Source organism: Ips typographus, linkage group LG16 (assembly GCF_016097725.1).
Source record: "Ips typographus isolate SLU linkage group LG16, UJ_Ityp_2.0, whole genome shotgun sequence".
NCBI classification, from domain to species: domain Eukaryota; kingdom Metazoa; phylum Arthropoda; class Insecta; order Coleoptera; family Curculionidae; genus Ips; species Ips typographus.
Window position 1 is genome coordinate 3,516,716 of NC_138437.1, and position 17,828 is coordinate 3,534,543.

The following is a 17,828-nucleotide window of genomic DNA, read 5'->3' on the forward strand; positions in this document are numbered from 1 at the left end:
TGAACAACAAATTACAAGTAGCAACATAAATTATGTTTTATTCACTATATATGTATGTATATGATTATTTATATATATATTTTTTCTAATGTACAATAATTTATTACATTAAAAAAGTTTCTCAATTTAATACAATTAACGATTGACTCATCGTTCTTAAATAGAAGTCTAGAATTTCTCAAAATCCAGACAAGTCCTCATACTCCTCATAATTCGGTACGAGACAACATAATACACTATTACTTAATAAGACAATATAACCGAATGAAATTGTGACACCTATAGCCTATTATTTCTTATAATAAATCTATTATTTAAAAATCACAGAGAGCTATGGAATAGACAGCATTATTAAAGGTACAAACTTAGGTACTATGATTTAAGTGAAACTTGCACGAAGTAGAAAAACTTACGGATACCACATTTCTTCTTCTTCACACGAGCGTTCGTGCAGCAACCCTTCCTGGTCCTCGTTAAAATGCATTTGAGGATACGAAACACCATCCCCCAGACTACAGAGAGAAAAGTTATTTATTTTTATTTTATAATGAGACAGAAGCAGGTTAATGGTTATACTACAAACATATACCCACGCTTTATTTTAATTAATTTGCAGTGTTGAAATATCTGCTGCGTGGGTAATAAGAACTTTTGAAAATATACCCAATTGCATTTAGAATTTGTCAAACAACATTAATGTTTCTAAAGTTTAACTACACATGTGGGACGAACGTCCGCTCTAAGCTGCAATATTCTAACATCATCCCTTAAATACACTATTACAATACCGCAGGGTGGAAGACCGCAAAATGTTAGTCACACATTAAACTACTCATTTATAAATTATGGTAGCAAATAACTGTAATTGTTTCATTGCACATTGTGTTGGTTCTATGGTGTAAAATATCAATCAAGCGTTAATTGGGTTTGCTGTTTCTCCTACGTGTTAATGTAGTATCACACCCGTATTTGGATCAACTTTTTCTCGCCGTAATAAACAGTCCGTTGGCACGTGTAAATAAACTAGTGTCACATAAAATAGTCCTAAATACACTGGACCGCTTTAGAGTTCAGTATCAGTTAGTTTCCGCTACATATACGTCAGGAACACAACTCTAGAGAACATTATTAATTATACTTTTGAAACCAGTTTCTAGTTCCGCCTTCAAAACTCCATTTAAAAAGGATTGAAAATTACAAAACAAAAAACTATAATATTTAAAAAGTTTATTACAAAGTAACCACATTTATTATTTTTGATCAATAATCACACTGACACTAAACTATATGGATATTTCGGTACTCCCAGGATTCAGTTTACTGGTTTCGGATTCAACCTCACTGCGGCTCCTTAAGAAAAATGCAGTCAATTAAAACGTCCTAAATCGATTCTATCGTGCAATTGAATCGGTTATTGTTAAAACCCCAAGGTGCAAATCCGCCACTTCAACTTTTCACCACAAACCCCAGCTGTCATATACTACAATTGCAATGATTAATATTGATTGTCTTCAAAACTGCTCCCATACTAAAAGTGATGAATTAAATACAAGGTGCCACAAAATTCAGAATAGAATAACATTTTTATAGAAACAATTCCTAAACTTGTTTGGGACACCCGGTATATCAAAACCAACTGGTAAAAAAATTCCTGTGCGCCTTCACTACCTATTATTGTTTGTTTATAAAATTCAATTTTTTATATCTCCCACATAGCTAATTTGAGAATATGCCTGGCATACCCGGCTGCTGTACAAATTTAACTTTTTAAATATTCCAATAAGTATATGCCAGGGGTATGTCTGACAAGTGAAAACTGGTCTCTATAGTATAGTTTGGTATAAATTGAAAACAGTTTCGTAAAATTGTTACAAGATATACCACACTATTTCAAACTGAATGATTAAATGAGAATAATGAAAATATAGTATAAACTATAAATGGATATAAGAAATGCAAAATATGTATAAGTATGTCTTATTTTAAAACCTTACATTTTCATTCAGCCGTTGAGCTAATTCAAGCACAAGAAGATTACAACGCGCAAACCAAACAAAAATTATTAAAAATTTTTGAAATTTCCGTCTACATCAATGTTATTTATAGATTCATGAGAAACATGCCTGGCACATGAACAAAAGGGACAAAGTAATATGCCAGGCACGTATTGGGAATATACTTTCATATACTGGGCATATATTTGAGAATATACCCCTGTCTGAAAGTAACTGCCAGGCATACAATTTTGCTATGTGGGCTGAAGAATGTGTCATTTAATACCTCATTTTAGTAAGTGAACTAAGTGTTAGAAAAAGCTATATGTAAGAGTTAAGCCGTATTAATAATCAATTACTCAAGAGAGGAATAAATACCACATTTTTCTGAAGTCACATTAATCATTTTGATTAAAAAATCACATAGTAAGTTGTAAAAAACACCCTTTAATCCTAAGAGTGAACAAAGTGATTCAGTGAAAACCAGAATTGCCAGCGAAAATTCCCGTTATTCGTTATACTTATACTATGTTATAAAATGTTTCTGAATATGTATTAGTCACAATATACAATAAGAAACCACCTTGTAGTGTTACATTTGTTTTATATACGATGATTTTTAATTTATATACATAATAATCTACAATTCATGCAGGTTAGATAATAAAAACTCCTACAATTGCTGATATGTTGCATTTTATTAAAAAAAAAATGTATGATGTATTTTTTGAGTCTAGTAGCAGCATTGAAGACGTATCACTTCCGGTGTTTAAACCAATAACAGATTCAATGTCAGACCCTTAGTAATACTGTTCAGGCTAAGAAAAAATGACTACATCCATCTGCAAAATTGTAAACAGCAACAATGTCCAATTAATAGTTCTACAAAGCTGAACTAGATAAATTTTCATTGGAAGTGTTACAAGAGGAGGTCACAGTTGCCGTTTACCTAAGACCACAAGATACTATCATAGCGAAAATAGGATTTTGATTTATTTATTATGTTAAGTAAATTCTATTTTTTTGTCCATAGACAGTCCATTTCCTTTTTAAATGGTTTCATTGTCAATGATCGTTTAAATGGATTGTGAAATTTTAATAGCCGAAATTAAATATCATTGTTTTACATACTTATTTACGTCGGACAAAATTAGTGAAAACAAAGAAAACAAATTGAAAAAAAACACTTGTGTAAGAAAAGTGTACTGTCTGATAATTCATTAGTAAAAAAAACACGGTGTATAACGTAACTGAAACATATTTAAAAACACAAATAACATAAAACATTTAAATAATCGATTGATCAATTGAAACTGGAGGGAAATAGCTAATAAAATAGGGAACGCAAAGTTATAGAAGCACCATAGTAAAGTCAAAAAGAAAACTGCCTTACAAATTATATATGTTATTTAAATCAAGCCTGCAGCCAAGATTTTTGACAAAAGTATTACAACTAAATTACATATCTTCAAATAAATTGTTTATAAACAAGTCCTGGCTACACTCTTTCCCAATTAAAAGTAAAACAAATTTGGTTAATAATATATTATAAAACATCTAACATTATACAGCCGTAAGCACATTGAAAGTATCTGACCTGTTTTGTAGGTTGTCCATGGAGTTGTAATTTGCAACTTGCTGGTGTTTCGAATGAATAGGGTACTGTACACCATCCCCCAAACTAGAAAATTACTTAATTCAATACTCTGATAAAAGAACGAAATTTTAGTGTTCTCTGTGTTAACCAGAGATGTGAATCCCGTGCCGCAATTCTTTTAACCGCAAAGTAATCAACCTTTTTTATTACATAATGATAATAATAATGTGTCTATAAAAAAGTAACATTATATCCAGCAAGTGCATTACCAACTAAACACCCAAACTAGTACTGGAAAGAAACTGTTTAATTTATTAATATACAGCGACAAAATTAAACGCGTCTAGTACAGGTTGGCCTAATTGCTCATTTTATAAAAATAACCTTAAATTAATAAGAATATACTAATTAAGGGGTATTTTATCAACGTGAAGTTAAAACTATTATATATCACACCCCTTTAAAGTCGAAGAATAACAAAGGAGGTAACTTTAAGCTACGAAAATATTTGTCAAGTGAAATAGCCACTGAAAGTAGAACTGTATAGAGTTAATTAATTCAGGCTTCTATTTGAATACGTCGACGTTTCATTTACTACTATCTAAACATTATTTAAAAGAGAAAACTATAATGATTAATAACAACTGGAATTTTTAAATGGTTTACTTAAACTGCAGGAAAGACAACAATAAGCTTAAACATTGTAAAAACAAAAGTGGTTACTCTATGAACACGAAGAGGACTTCAATGTAGGAGAATAACTGATAATTTATGGAAACAAATTTGGTAACTCTAAAAAAATGAAAACATTACCTATCAAATGATTACAGTAGCAAATAACCCAAACAAATAAACCATGAAAGAAGGGATCTGGTGTTCTGTATTAGATTTTCTTTAAAATGTAAATATTTTGAGTGTCAGACATAAAATTTACTGCTTTGGTTTTATGCTTGTTGATATTCAGCATTCCAGAGTTTTTTTGTAATCTCTTGCAACATCAAGGACTGGTACCGTAAAATCGAATTTATTATTGTTCCCTATGAGTTTAGTACAGATTATTCTGGTTATACTTACGGAAGTTGCTGCACTGGTACTTGCATTTTGTTTTGTCTGTTATATTTTATGACCAAGATCCATAATATAAAGTTTTATAGTAAACTATTATGAATAGGGTATCACTTTCTTGAAGTGTTTTATTGTATTTTTTTTAATGTGTTTCATGTATTGTGTGTGTGTGTGAGGGGATTGTCATTGTTTAATTATTTAAGCTGCGCGTTTATATTTGTAATGCAGTCACTTACCGTTCTACCACACAAGAATGCTTATGGAAGAAGCTTTAAGGCAAAGAAATATTTCTTTCAGACAGTCCATCTGCCCTGAAGGACAATTTACAATCACTGCCCATTGTCATGAGATAGAAAACTTCTTTCACCTATTAGCCAGAAATACCAACCAATATGAGATTCAAAATAACTGGTGGGATGTCAATTTAAATGAAACTCACAAGAATGTGCATGATACTGCTAAATTTACCATTACGTATAGGTAGATAAGGTTTTCATAGAGAAAAAACTTGGGAAAATATGTATTTTTTAAAAAATCTGTAAATACTTTGTATTTAAAAAGATGGAATTCTGCCATCTTTTAATAGATATAAACACTATTTTCAAGCAAGAAATAAAAAATACTGTTAAATTGCAAACAGAGGTAGGTTAGTTTCTACTTAACCTGAATTTGCTTTGAGAAAATACCCTTAAATACCTCTTAATTTAAGATTTTTTTTGTAAAAACAAGCAACTAAGCTGTGCTGTACTAGAACAAGTAACCACCTGCAAAACACTATAATATGCCACTGTAAAAATCATTAAAACAGTGAACAACACCTGTAAAGGAAATAAAAACTGGCACAAATAACAACTTAACTTATAATAAACCACCACAATGATCAACTCCATTTAAACTACCAAGTGGTAAACCAATTTTTTATAATACACAGATATCAATGTCAAACTTGAAAAAAATAAATAATATTTAAAAAACAATTACCTTGTTTTTACAGGCAAAAACCATATTTTTGGATCATCTCCAAACACCTCTTTAAAATTTCTAAATCTGCCCAAATGAAAACCATACTTATCAGGTCCAATTCCTCTAAAACTTGGTGGCCTAAATGCTTCTACAAAACCAATACAGCTTAAGTTTATTCTAACTTAATAATCTCTTAACTTACCCAGTGTTGTTCTATTTTCAAGAACTAGGTAACAGTGGTACCCAAATAAAGACATCAAACTGACACCAAACATTATAGCTACAAAGAATAGGAATAGTATATTAAATCTGCCCATCCCTTGTAAGTCCCCCTGAAACAAAAAAATGTTGTAATTTTTCTTAATGTGTTTTAATACACTACATACCTTCCAGAATGCAATAAAGTATCTTACAGAAGTCAAACATATATAAATACAATAAAGTAAAGCATATCCCAAGAAAAGGACGAAATACTTATAATTTGTAAAACACACACAATTGTTGATCCAGGGACAATGATGATCCATTTTCAAGACACACTCGCCACAAACTGAGCAATGATGTGTGCGATCTGGTTTTATAGTTCTGCATTTTTCACAGAACCTAATGCTTCCTGCTACAGTTACATTTCTAACAGGTAAATTCTTTGCACAATTATCTAATATTCTGTTTTGGTTTTCTAGTGATGTATTGTTTTGTATAATAGCTTCAAAATCAGCTTCTGGTATTTTGAACTGAAAAAAGTTTCAGTTCAACCACAGTTTATACACAAAAGAGTTTGTACACTTACACTTCCAGGTACTCGTCCAATGTTTGTAAAAATGGTTTGGGCATAACACCAGCAGAACATCACAAAAAACAAATGATAGAAGACTAGGTAGAGAATTTTTTCTATGGTTGATTCAACAGTTACTGTAAATTAAGGTCACCAATTAAGTAATTTTCATCAAGTTTTAAACTTTTTGCCTACATTGAAGGTGAATTTATTTAGCACAGGTATAATTAATTAGGACATAACTGGGGCATTGGGGCTATTGAAGTTAAGCTAAAAACAGACTTACCAAGACACAGCTGTATCACATAAGCATAATATGACCATCCTACAATTATACTTATAAAAAGAACTGGAATCCATTTGACTGCCTTAAGGCACCAAAAACAAGAGCCTCGATTTTCCGTCCCAGGTAAAGCCATGACCAAACTTGTCAGATGAATCAGTCTTATAAGTCTTATAAGCTAGCTTTTCCTTGTATCCCAATGAACAGGTAGGGCGGGGTTCTTGATAACATACTTTAGTAGGAATGCAATGCAAGTTTAGTATCAAAATTTGCACTTTTAAGTTAAATTTTAATAAATAGGTAATCCATAGCACAATTATTTCATAATTTGATCATTACTTTGTCTGCCACAGACCTTCATTCTACATTACATTATGCTAAATCAGTACTACAGACAGGTTATGTTATGCTATTATTTGATTACTTTTACCTGTCAATGAGTCAATAAGTCAATATTCAGTAATGACTCAATTTTGACAGCTCCCAACTGCCTACAACTTGCTATGCAACTAGAACAGCATCAAAATGATAAAAAGAGATAACACTTATCGAAGTGTCATTAGTTAGATAAGGATATGAAATTTGGTTAGTCACTCTCTACCCTCAACCAGCAACTGAAATTTGTTGCGTCATTTGTCAATTCGTTAAACAATTTTTATATGTCATATGTCAATGATTGTTTATTGTTATTATTTTTTTATGGTAATTAATATTAGGTATAAATGTAAAAAAGTTAAGCTAAACTTCTACTATAATACCAATTATGGCAAATATTAATAGAATTTTGCTACGTAATTTAAAGACAAAGCAGTTGAACATTATTAGGTTTTTCTCCAGATCTTCTGCTCAGTATTCAACCCCTTCAATATATTTAAAAGCAGTTGCAGGAGGCATTTTGCTTTGTGGAGCCTATGAAACGTTTAATTTTGCTAAAGTTGATGCCGCCCAAGTGAAAAATGTAAGTAATGAACTATTTCAGCCTCAAATACCTCAGACCAATGTAAAGCTAATGATGTTGCTCCTTTGAGGGATCTACAACTTATCAGTTTGAGCTTCTATGGCATTTCCAGAAAAATGTTTTTAAATTTTATGATGTAGTTTCACAGGAAGTCATATAAGACATGTTCTCTTTGGTTTGTAACTCAAGGTTGTGTAATGTAGGCACAAAACTAAATTGGTATAGATATATGATCTTACTAACATGTTGGGCTTTGCCACTAAATCCTTTGCTTGAATTGCCTCATTGTTACAGTTGGTTATGACTGTTATGAGCTTGTAACACTATAAATTTAATTAACCTGGTAATTTTTTTCAAATAAGTAGGTACAATTTGCTTAATATCACCTATTTTAATTTAAAACTATTATTTTTGAGGAAGGGGATCCAAAAGTTGTAAAACTAACAGTGAGAGAAAAAACATTTATTAGATTTGCTTCAGTTGAACATGATGGGCAATTGTACATGACCCCTCAAGATTTTTTGGAGTCTGTAGTAGAAGCAGAGCCAAGACGTAGGTTATTTCATCTGATTGACTAGCATTAAATGTAAGAGTTGTAAATTTTTAGCCAAATTTAGAAGAAAACTTTTAACAAAAAATGACATTGCTGATATTACAAGTTCAACTCCTCCTTTAAGTGAAGGTACTCCTCACATGTTTCGTTCTTTGCGTCACAAAGGTAAATGAATTCAGTAAACATTTTAACAGTTCTTTGCAAAAATGTTGTTTTAGGTATTATTTCCTACACAGAATACCTGTTTCTTTTGTCAATTTTGACCAGTAAGTGAGAAACTTGTCATTCTAGTAACACTTGTTATTAAATAATCTCTCTCTTATAGAACCAGAGTCAGGTTTTCGCATTGCCTTCAATATGTTTGATACTGATGGAAACAAACGTGTTGACAAGAATGAATTTCTTGTGGTAAGTCAACTAAATGAAACTACCAAAAATATCATTACATGTTTACAATTCTTATCACTACACAACTAGATTGAAAGGTTGCTGATTGGTAAAAAGTTTGAAAATTATGAAACTGTAAGTGAAAAATTAAATTGTCTTTGAAAGTGAATTAATTAAACTATATACCTAATTGTGTTTTATTTTGAATTTACTGCTAACCACATCAAACTAAATGCTTTCTAGAATCTATGATTGTGTTTTTGTGTGTAATTTTTTTGAGTATACCCTAGGCTTGTGGATAATAGCTTATATTTGTGTAAAATATGTTAGTAATTTCTAAGTAAAATTTATTATCTTACTTATCTGTATTTGAAGGAAATAATAAATTTTCATAGTTGATTTGAACTAGCTAACATTAAAACTCTTATTCAAGGTAAACTTTTCTCATGGAAATGCACGTTAAAAAAAATCATATTCATTATTTGTATCAAAAAGTTAATTTTTATTGAGGGAATATTGAGTAGGATTTTAACACCCTTTAATAAATAGGTCAGATGAAGGCACTAGTCTACCTACTACCAGCCACACTCTGATAATTGAAGGTAATATTTAACTGAGATTCGGTATTGGGTGAAGGTGACAGACAGTCTTTAAGTCTACTAATAATTAGAATTTAGTCATAACTCATAACTTGCATTTTTTATAAGGCATAAATTAACATTTCAACACATTTACTAACCTAAAATCAACATGAAATGTAGTGTATAATTTTGTATAGATGGAAAAAATATTTAGTCATGCATGGAAGGACAAAAGGGGGCTTTCGATAGAAAATGAGGCTCTTAAAGCTGAAGCATTGCATGAACAATTCATAAACGACGATCAAGGTTTGCAACGAAAACACGTCGTCGATACATCGCTTTTGATCCACTTTTTCGGGCCAAAGGGAAATAGAGACCTTAATTTTGAAAGCTTCAGGAAGTTCATGGTTAACTTGCAAACGGAAATTTTGGAACTGGAATTTAGCGAGTTTTCTAAAGGCCTTCCTACAATATCGGAAATAGATTTTGCCAAGATTTTATTGCGATACACTCAGTTAGACGCAGAACAAAATGCTAAGTATCTTGACCGACTTTTTACAAGAATTAAGGATGCTAGAGGCATCACTTTTGAGGAATTTTATGTATTTGGACAGTTCCTGAATAATCTAGAAGATTTTAGCATTGCTATGCAAATGTACACTTTAGCAGATCATCCAATTTGTAAAGGTATCTTAAGTAGTAATTGTGTTTCTGAAGGTGCTTATTTTAAGAGTTTTTTAGACGAGTTCCGCAGGGCTGTTAAAATATGCACCGGAACTAATTTGAGTCCCCATTTGGTTCACACGGTATTCGCAATTTTTGATGAGGATGGTGATGGTCTTTTGAGTTACCGTGAGTTTATTGCTATTATGAAAGACCGACTTCATAGAGGACTTAAAGTAAGTGATAACATTTTTATTATTAGATCATATCTACAAGTTAAATGTACTTCTAGTCTCACGTAAAAAGCAAGGGGTGGCAGGCATTCAAATCTTGTTTGAAGCAAGAAATGAGGAAGTAAGAGGGGATCGTTGTGGTGTAGTGCAAAGCGCTCAACTCCAAATTTAACTGCTTCGAATACTAATAATTATTTTGTTTAAAGTTAGACTGAAAAGTTCTGGGTTGTATTAGTTTTAAAAAAATGTTTGTGCCGTAACTGTTTCTAGTCTTGGTTTTGTGTGTATTATTGTTGTTTTGTTAATTCATAAAATATATATGTTTGTTTGTTGATTGGCAGGGTTGTTTCTACTTCTGATTTTTTTTTTGAAAATTTAAATATTAATGATTCTTACAATATACTTGATTTCCTAATTAGCAAAATGGCGTCTCAAGACGTCCAAATGACGTTTGCAACGTTCTGTAACGTTTCACAAGGCTATATAATATTATAAGACGTTCCTTTTTAATGTAATTTTCACTGAAGATCTTGTAGACATAACTGACGTCATAGAACGTTACCACTGGATGATTTGGTGAGAAAACTAGTAATTGAGACTTAAATAACGTCTTATAGGCGTATTTTGACGTCATAGCTTGCTCTCTGGGTTTTTGAAAATCAATTGGACTTGAAACATCTGTACCAAAACCATATTATCATCAGTATTTAAATAACTTACACAGTCAATATAATTGCTTTTGCTGCAACAAATAAATCTGTGCTTGTGATTTCTCTCTGTGAATTTTTGCAGCAAATCAGCGATAAAAAAAGTACAAACGTAAAGTAAATTTTAATTACTCCTAATGCTTGTCACATTCGCCAATTGTCAAGAAACCTAAATTTATCTCCTGCTACTTCTGTGTCTCTGATAGAAAATCCAACTTTTACAGAAAACCAGGCATATTATCAGAAGAGCAGAAACACAAGATCTAGTTTTTGCATATAGTAATCGACTTGATTGAATTGGAAATTGACAACTGCTCATGGCAAATTTCTCGTAATTTTTAATACTGTTTCTCCGAAATGCCTATTTGCTGGCGCCAATATTGACCCTAACGCGATTTTTCCGGTCCACACATTGGCCGAATACCGTTGGGGCCAAAGTTGGCACCAATATGTGAAGCCGGGGTTATACAGAGTACAGAAGATTAGTCATACACTTTGAAAAATACATTTTCAATTCTTTTTACCTTACCCTGTATATCCAGAAAAAGATAACCTGTGGAAAATCAATCTGCGGAACTGATTCTACAAGAAACAGACTTTCAAACCCTTTTTTGTCATTTACTTTTAGAAACCTGCTGGAGTACTATGTAACTTGATAAAGATTTAAACAAAATAGACTTATAGTAGGACATGCAAGTCAAAGTGAGATAAAGAAAGAAATTGCTTTTCTATTCCCTTACATAGTTCTACTTCTAGTTTGAAGCAATCACAATTTAATCAATAATTGGGTTTTATAGAGGGATATGGACGTAAAAAAAAAGGTGGCAGGACAAACAAAACTTTATTAGAACGACCCACCTTAAACACTTAATTGGCTGAACAAGTCAGCCAAGAAGTACAACACTTATCCACAGTATTTTACCTAAACAAATTGAAAAATAAATAAATACTGTTTAACGTATCAAGCCGACAAAAAAATAATATCAGTAAGACGCCATTACGTCACAGTTTTCTTTAAATCTCTTAACAGCAAGTATTCGGGTATAGCGGCACAGTAAAGCCAGGTTTTACCTCGGCACACTTTTGCTTAACTAAATAAATACTTAAAAGTTCGGCCACTTGGCGTGGTTGATCTTCGTGCACCGCATGTCCGGTTTTAGTCAAGACTTGCAGTTGAAACTTTCCTGAAAACCGCTTAATGTGTAATATTTCTAGAGTAGTTGTTTTTGTAAATTTTACCTTGCATTTGTCCCACTGTGAGCTTAGTATCGAGGCCGAATATGTTGGCTAAAATCAAAATTTTGGGTACCCTAGTACCCAAGAATCTTTCAGACAATCCTTGGAACCAATCTTGCCAATATTTTTCAGTTTTACTTAGATCGATTCTCCACCCGTAATTTGGAACGTCATCTCCTGTGCTGGTGTCTGTAATAGATTACTTTGAAACTGCTTCTTAACGTATCACAAAAGGAAATTTCAGTTATTTGTTGTTATTCCGCATATTGTATTGTTTACGTTGTAGTATAGTGGTTTGTAAGAGAGAAGGACATATGTCATGTTTTGAAGGGTGAGAGAGAGTGAGCCAATTCATAGAAGCTCATAGTGGCAGCTGGTCTAGGACTAGTAGATAGTTGAGAGGAAATTTTCTCCACTAAAAACGGTAAATTAACGGGAATTTTCTTTTACAAAATGTTTAAATTCTCTTTACTACCGAAAACATTCTCTTAAGCTTGCTTTTTGTTTGTCACAATAAAAACATGAAATATGAAGCATAATCCGTCCTGAACTTCAATTTGCAATTAGTAACTTTAACATGTTACAACGCAAGCTATTTTATACATCTAGTATACGTTCTGACACTTTTGTCGATTAAAATGTAAATTTAACCCGCTTGTAGAGCTATAAATTACTGTTTGGAGTGATATTTTGCTTTCACTTAGACAAAATTCAACTTAAGCTAATTTATACGTCGTAATGAAGGTTTTGACCGTTGGGACATAGTTGTATACATTGAATCATATAAGAAATCCGTCCTTGTCACCAGACCTGGATTACTTAGTACCAAAATCTACTTGAAGTAAAGTAATAAGTAGTTTACTGAAATACTTTTAAAAATGGAATACTAGTTCAAAAGTAACTAGTATATTTTAAATGAAGTACTTGAGTAATAAAATAACTAATACTTATTACTTATAATTTGTTTAGGAAAGTTTTTATTTTACTTAAGTACATTTAAATGTATTTTTAAGTATTAAAATTATTTGCATACTCTTAAGAAGTACTTGTTTAGTAGTGAAAGAAATTTTAAGGAAATAAGTAAAAGAAATCATAACAAGCTTAAACAGGTCAGTCGCGAGTCATTGTCGGTTAAACGTGGAAAAATACGTAAAGTAGTACTTTAGTAAGTACTTTACTTATTACTTGAAAGTATATTTGCTTAATACTTCAAGTAGATTTGAATTTATGGCTACTTATTACGTAAAGTAGTTTCGGCGACTACTTATTTCAGCTCTGCTTATCACACTCATTGCATTATTAATAATTAATATTTGGTAACTGTTTGTTGAATAATTATTAATATTTATAAAATTGTAGTGTTATGTGGGTGTTTTCAACTTTTGTTTCAAGCAATTTTCTGAAAAGAATGATCTGCCAGGTCAGTTAAATGTCCTGATTTGGTTTCCAGTGTTTTCACACATTTTGGCCATTGTACCTATGCACAACAACTGTTGAAAGGAAAAAAAGCATTTGAGTGCTATTAATGGACAACTGCCAAACCGCCGAAACCACAAGGGTGCAAAATGACAGCCCTGAACACCCTTTTGCATCCTTGTCGGCTCAGAATACCGACTCATTCCGCGCTTAGGCGATCTTTCCAGCTTGTCGTTTAATTCAGTGGTTGCATGTTTCAGAATGTGATTTGACAGACAAAAATCCTGCTACTAGAGCTGCTTGGAGTGATATTTTGCTTTCACTTGAACAAATTCAACTTAAGCAACTTTATAATGAAAGTTTTGACAGTTATTATTACCTGATTTTTCATTTTAAACTAAATAAAGTGTAATGAGTAGATTTTAAGACAGTAAATCGTAATTAAATTACTATTTTGTTCATTGTTACAGTTACAAATTTGTTATAAAGTTACACTTACCTAACAGGTAAACGTAGTCCTTTATCGTAATAACGTTCAACAGGTTGTTGGTGCATACATCCCGCTCATTTTAGTCACCGTTAATTACTTTGAAGTTAATTTTTGTTGTAATTTATTGAGTAATTATTTAAATAATTTAATTTATATTCTTTAGTTGGTTCGTTACATTAAATTTATTGAAATATTAACAGCAGGCTGGATTATTGGTTAAGTGCGAAATACCAATATAAAACTAAATCCTTATTGTAAGAAGACACAAATAATGGGTAACAGTGATTATCTGGCTGTTATCAAACAAACTAGTAAGCTTCATGAGTGATTTGTAAATAATTGTATCAATTAATTCAAATAACATAATTTCTTGCTTAGGCGATCTTTCCAGCTTTTCGTTTAATTCAGTGGTTGCATGTTTCAGAATGTGATTTGACAGAAAAAATCCTGCTCCTAGAGCTATAAAGTGCTGCTTGGAGTGATATTTTGCATCCACTTGACAAATTCAACTTAAACAACTTTATAATGAAAGTTTTGACAGTTATTATTACCTGATTTTTTATTTTAAATCATTTGGTGGCTGTCACATACACCGCAAATTTCAAAATCCGGGTCATAGCGCTATAAAAAGTATTTGGTATGGGCAACATTTTGTTACCACTTATTTAAGTCACAAAAGTGCATTTTACAGGTTTATGGTTGAAGATATGACAGCAAAGTATTTAAGACAAAAGATTTATAGCTGTCATATCAAGTGCATGTCAAAATCCAGATACCAGAACTATAAAGTGTCATTTGTATCAATAATTTGCTACCAATTAAGATTCAATTTAAGCTTATTATGTTGAATATTGAACAGCTTTTGCAGCAAAGTGATTTCTACAAATTTATCTAAATTTTTTCAAACTTTTGATGAGCCTTTTCTACATTTTTTTCTTAAATTCTCGTGGTATTTTCTCCACAATTAAATTCCTGACAATTTTCAATCTGTTGTACATAGTTTGTTGTTGTCAGTTTTGATTGTAAACCAACAAAATATACAGTGCAAGTAAAAGTTTGAAGTGGTGTTTTGGTTCGTAAAACGGTACAATATTCAATATAGAGTGATTCATTCAGCAGTCCAGTATTATATCACTTTGTTATTCAGGTTTAGTGTAATAAAAATACTAATGAAAGCATTACCTTTTTCATCAGAAGTTCTTGGTCTCTTAAAAGCAGATCCTTCAGGCTCAGAGCTGCTATCTGCTTTTCCATCACTTTGTTCAGAGGCTGCTTCTTCATCAACTTCCTTAATGCACGATTCTGATACTTTAAGACGAGTGTCTGAACTCAAAAGCTCAGTCACATCAATTTTATCGAAATCCTTCCACTCGTCGCAAGCTAATTGACCAGTTTTTAAACTAAAAAATGTTCAGTTTCATTATACTTTCGTGATTTTTCAAGGCGCCATTTACTTAATAATTTGTCCAGGCATTGAGACTCTAGCAGCTTCAATGTTGTGGCATTGTCCACCTTTAAAACTACACAACTTTTAGTTAGTAAATGCACTATACAGGGGATTTAAAATGTGCTTACCACCATCGAATTGCATGTGGAATGCTTTTAAAGTAAGTTGGCCGTCCTCTTAAAATGCTCTGCATAGAAGATAAAGCATCCAGTGCAGTTCCTTCAACCACATCAATAACACACAAGCCAATCAATGAGTCAATTCTGTAGGAGGCACTCACAGCAATTGCCCCACCCATACTATGTCCAACTAAGATTGTTTTGGATTTGGTTCTTTCAGCAAGAATATTTGCAACACTAGCAATATCTCTAAAAAATCAATATTGCAATCAATAAAAGCATCAATGTCCAACTTTAATTAATTTACAATTACAAGGTATGTGACATACATGATGTAAACAGTTTAGGATAAAGGTTCATGTGTAGCTAGCAGCTATGAAAGTTATGTTTCTGTATCTCATAATGAGATTGAATTGGACCTGTTTGGAAATCATGTTATTATGCAACCAGAAATACAAGAGGCTACATAAATGGATGCATTTATACTTCCCACTTCCCAATAAAACAAGACAGTATAATTTTGTCCCATATGTCTTTTATGACTATGCAGAGTAATTAGTGGTACACAGATACCAGTAAAGACAAAAATTATCCATAAAATGTTTGCCTTTTATAGTTTCAAATAATAAATATATAATTATGTCTACTTTCTAGAAAGTCTGGAACAGCACACATTACTAGCTGATTACAGAACTTTTTCTTCATCACACCCTTTGTAACTACCAAAATGATCAACAACCAAACAAACCAAATAATAGAATTAACAATATTTACTCTGTCAAAGTCTCCAAAGACAAGTCCCCATCATCTCCAGTCTTAGTGTTTCCATGTCCTCTGAAGTCAATGGCTGCAACTTGACATTCAATGTTTTCATATATTTCTTTCTATAACGAATTAATACAACCTAATTTGCATACAAAACCTTAATTGTAGCTTACCGCAAAAAGTGACCAAGTCAGTCCATTATAGCCACCTCCATGCAGACACATTATCAATGGTCCTGATGATCCTTTGACATAAATGTGGTGCTTTCCAGAATCAGTTTCAATGTACTCTTCTTTGTCAAAGTAATCAAGCCATTTTTTTGGAGCAAAGTTATGAGTTGGCATTCCAACACTGACCTGTGGCCTGTCACAAAGGAAGTTATACAAAAATTAACTTCTATGTTTGTTATAAACACACACATATAATGTGTGCCAAGTGGGTAGCAACAGTTATGTAGAGAGACAGCTTAGTAAAATAAAGAGCCCTTATTCTGAACAGAAAATGATGTAGCAAAACTAACAACAGAAACATTAAAATAAACAGTGAATAACTTCCTCACATAATAGAGTAGATACAACAGACATAAGTAAATAACCTTGTTGAAGAAAATCACTCTTACAAGGTCAATAAAGGAACTGAACTAACTGGAGTGGTCCAAATAAACATCAATCTAAAGTACATTATTTGTAAAATGAACTGGGAGTACTGGGGCTCAAATTTGAGAATCAAAGACAAACTTTGCTGACTAGCTGCAATGTATCAGAGCCTAATGTATATAAAACTGCTTGGTTTTGTTGACTCTACTGTTTCTAATGCTTAACAAATTTTGGTACTTACGGCTTTTTATGAGAATGTCCAAGTGCGGTTTTTCGCAAGTCCGACATATTTACAACTTTCCTAGTTGTTTTAATTCACTGGTCAATAGTTTTTATGCTAGTTTCTGAGAGTTAATTCAGTTTTTAAAAAACCCAAGCTAATGTTTTAAAATATTAAACTTATTTAAGGTTATGGTTATGTTATAATTTTGACAGTTGACAAATTGACATCGACAGTCGACACAGTGTAGCCAACACGTAAAATTAAAAATCGGTAAAACATGCTCAACAGTTCCTACACCATATGTCAAGATTTTTGTTTTCACAAAAATTTGAAACTAAAAAAAAAAAATTCTCAATATTTTACAAAGCTGAAAATTAATTCCACAGTAGCTGATGAACCAATTTATGATCCCAAGCATTGTTTTGTCATATGGAAAGTGGAAAGACAATGTACAATCATTTCAAGTAGCAAAAACGTAGTTTCAAGAAACACGGACAGATGGTGTCACCCACGGGAAACCAGTGACCTCTATATAGAATGTAGAGAGGCCGGATAATGTTAGCAATACGCGGTCACAAAAATGTACAGAATTTTATTAGAATTGGAATAAAATAGCTTCTTTCAGTATAAAATAAGATTTACGTTTATTTTCAGGTATAACCCTTTACAGCAAAAAAGTCTATGAAAACTAGTTCAAAGAAAAATAAGTAACAAGAAGACTTAAACCAAGTATTTTTGGTAATATTCGCATTTACGCAATATTTAAATACACTTTTA

General features: G+C 31.9%; 3 protein-coding genes across 9 annotated transcripts; 1 reads left to right on the plus strand and 2 right to left on the minus strand.

Annotated features, from left to right (window-relative positions):
* Positions 1-11: 11 nt before the first annotated feature.
* On the minus strand, positions 12-7,108 carry LOC145738583 (palmitoyltransferase ZDHHC2). Of its 6 annotated transcripts, XM_081993438.1 has the most exons (7): positions 6,681-7,103; positions 6,410-6,531; positions 6,006-6,353; positions 5,822-5,951; positions 5,638-5,767; positions 3,592-3,675; positions 12-512 (listed from the first exon to the last, which is right to left on the minus strand). In XM_081993438.1, the coding sequence occupies exons 1-7, from the start codon at positions 6,811-6,813 to the stop codon at positions 410-412; spliced, it is 1,050 nt and encodes a 349-aa protein (XP_081849564.1). In that variant the 5' UTR covers positions 6,814-7,103; the 3' UTR covers positions 12-409. The 6 variants fall into 6 exon arrangements, with proteins under 6 accessions (XP_081849564.1, XP_081849562.1, XP_081849567.1 ...); XM_081993436.1 differs by having other exon boundaries at positions 5,822-6,353; positions 6,681-7,107; XM_081993441.1 differs by lacking the exon at positions 3,592-3,675.
* Positions 7,109-7,328: 220 nt separating this feature from the next.
* MICU3 (Mitochondrial calcium uptake 3) lies at positions 7,329-10,389 on the plus strand. Of its 2 annotated transcripts, XM_081993434.1 has the most exons (9): positions 7,329-7,635; positions 8,052-8,187; positions 8,243-8,353; positions 8,407-8,454; positions 8,514-8,596; positions 8,666-8,710; positions 9,354-9,843; positions 9,898-10,055; positions 10,112-10,389. In XM_081993434.1, exons 1-9 carry the CDS (start codon positions 7,441-7,443, stop codon positions 10,175-10,177), a joined length of 1,332 nt encoding a protein of 443 aa, XP_081849560.1. In that variant the 5' UTR covers positions 7,329-7,440; the 3' UTR covers positions 10,178-10,389. The 2 variants fall into 2 exon arrangements, with proteins under 2 accessions (XP_081849560.1, XP_081849561.1); XM_081993435.1 differs by lacking the exon at positions 8,666-8,710.
* Positions 10,390-11,581: 1,192 nt separating this feature from the next.
* Positions 11,582-17,251, minus strand: LOC145738831 (protein phosphatase methylesterase 1). The gene is made up of 8 exons (XM_081993914.1): positions 17,070-17,251; positions 16,406-16,595; positions 16,242-16,351; positions 15,477-15,716; positions 15,356-15,421; positions 15,084-15,301; positions 11,999-12,184; positions 11,582-11,943 (listed from the first exon to the last, which is right to left on the minus strand). Exons 1-8 carry the CDS (start codon positions 17,114-17,116, stop codon positions 11,783-11,785), a joined length of 1,218 nt encoding a protein of 405 aa, XP_081850040.1. The 5' UTR covers positions 17,117-17,251; the 3' UTR covers positions 11,582-11,782.
* Between the last annotated feature and the right edge of the window lie 577 nt (positions 17,252-17,828).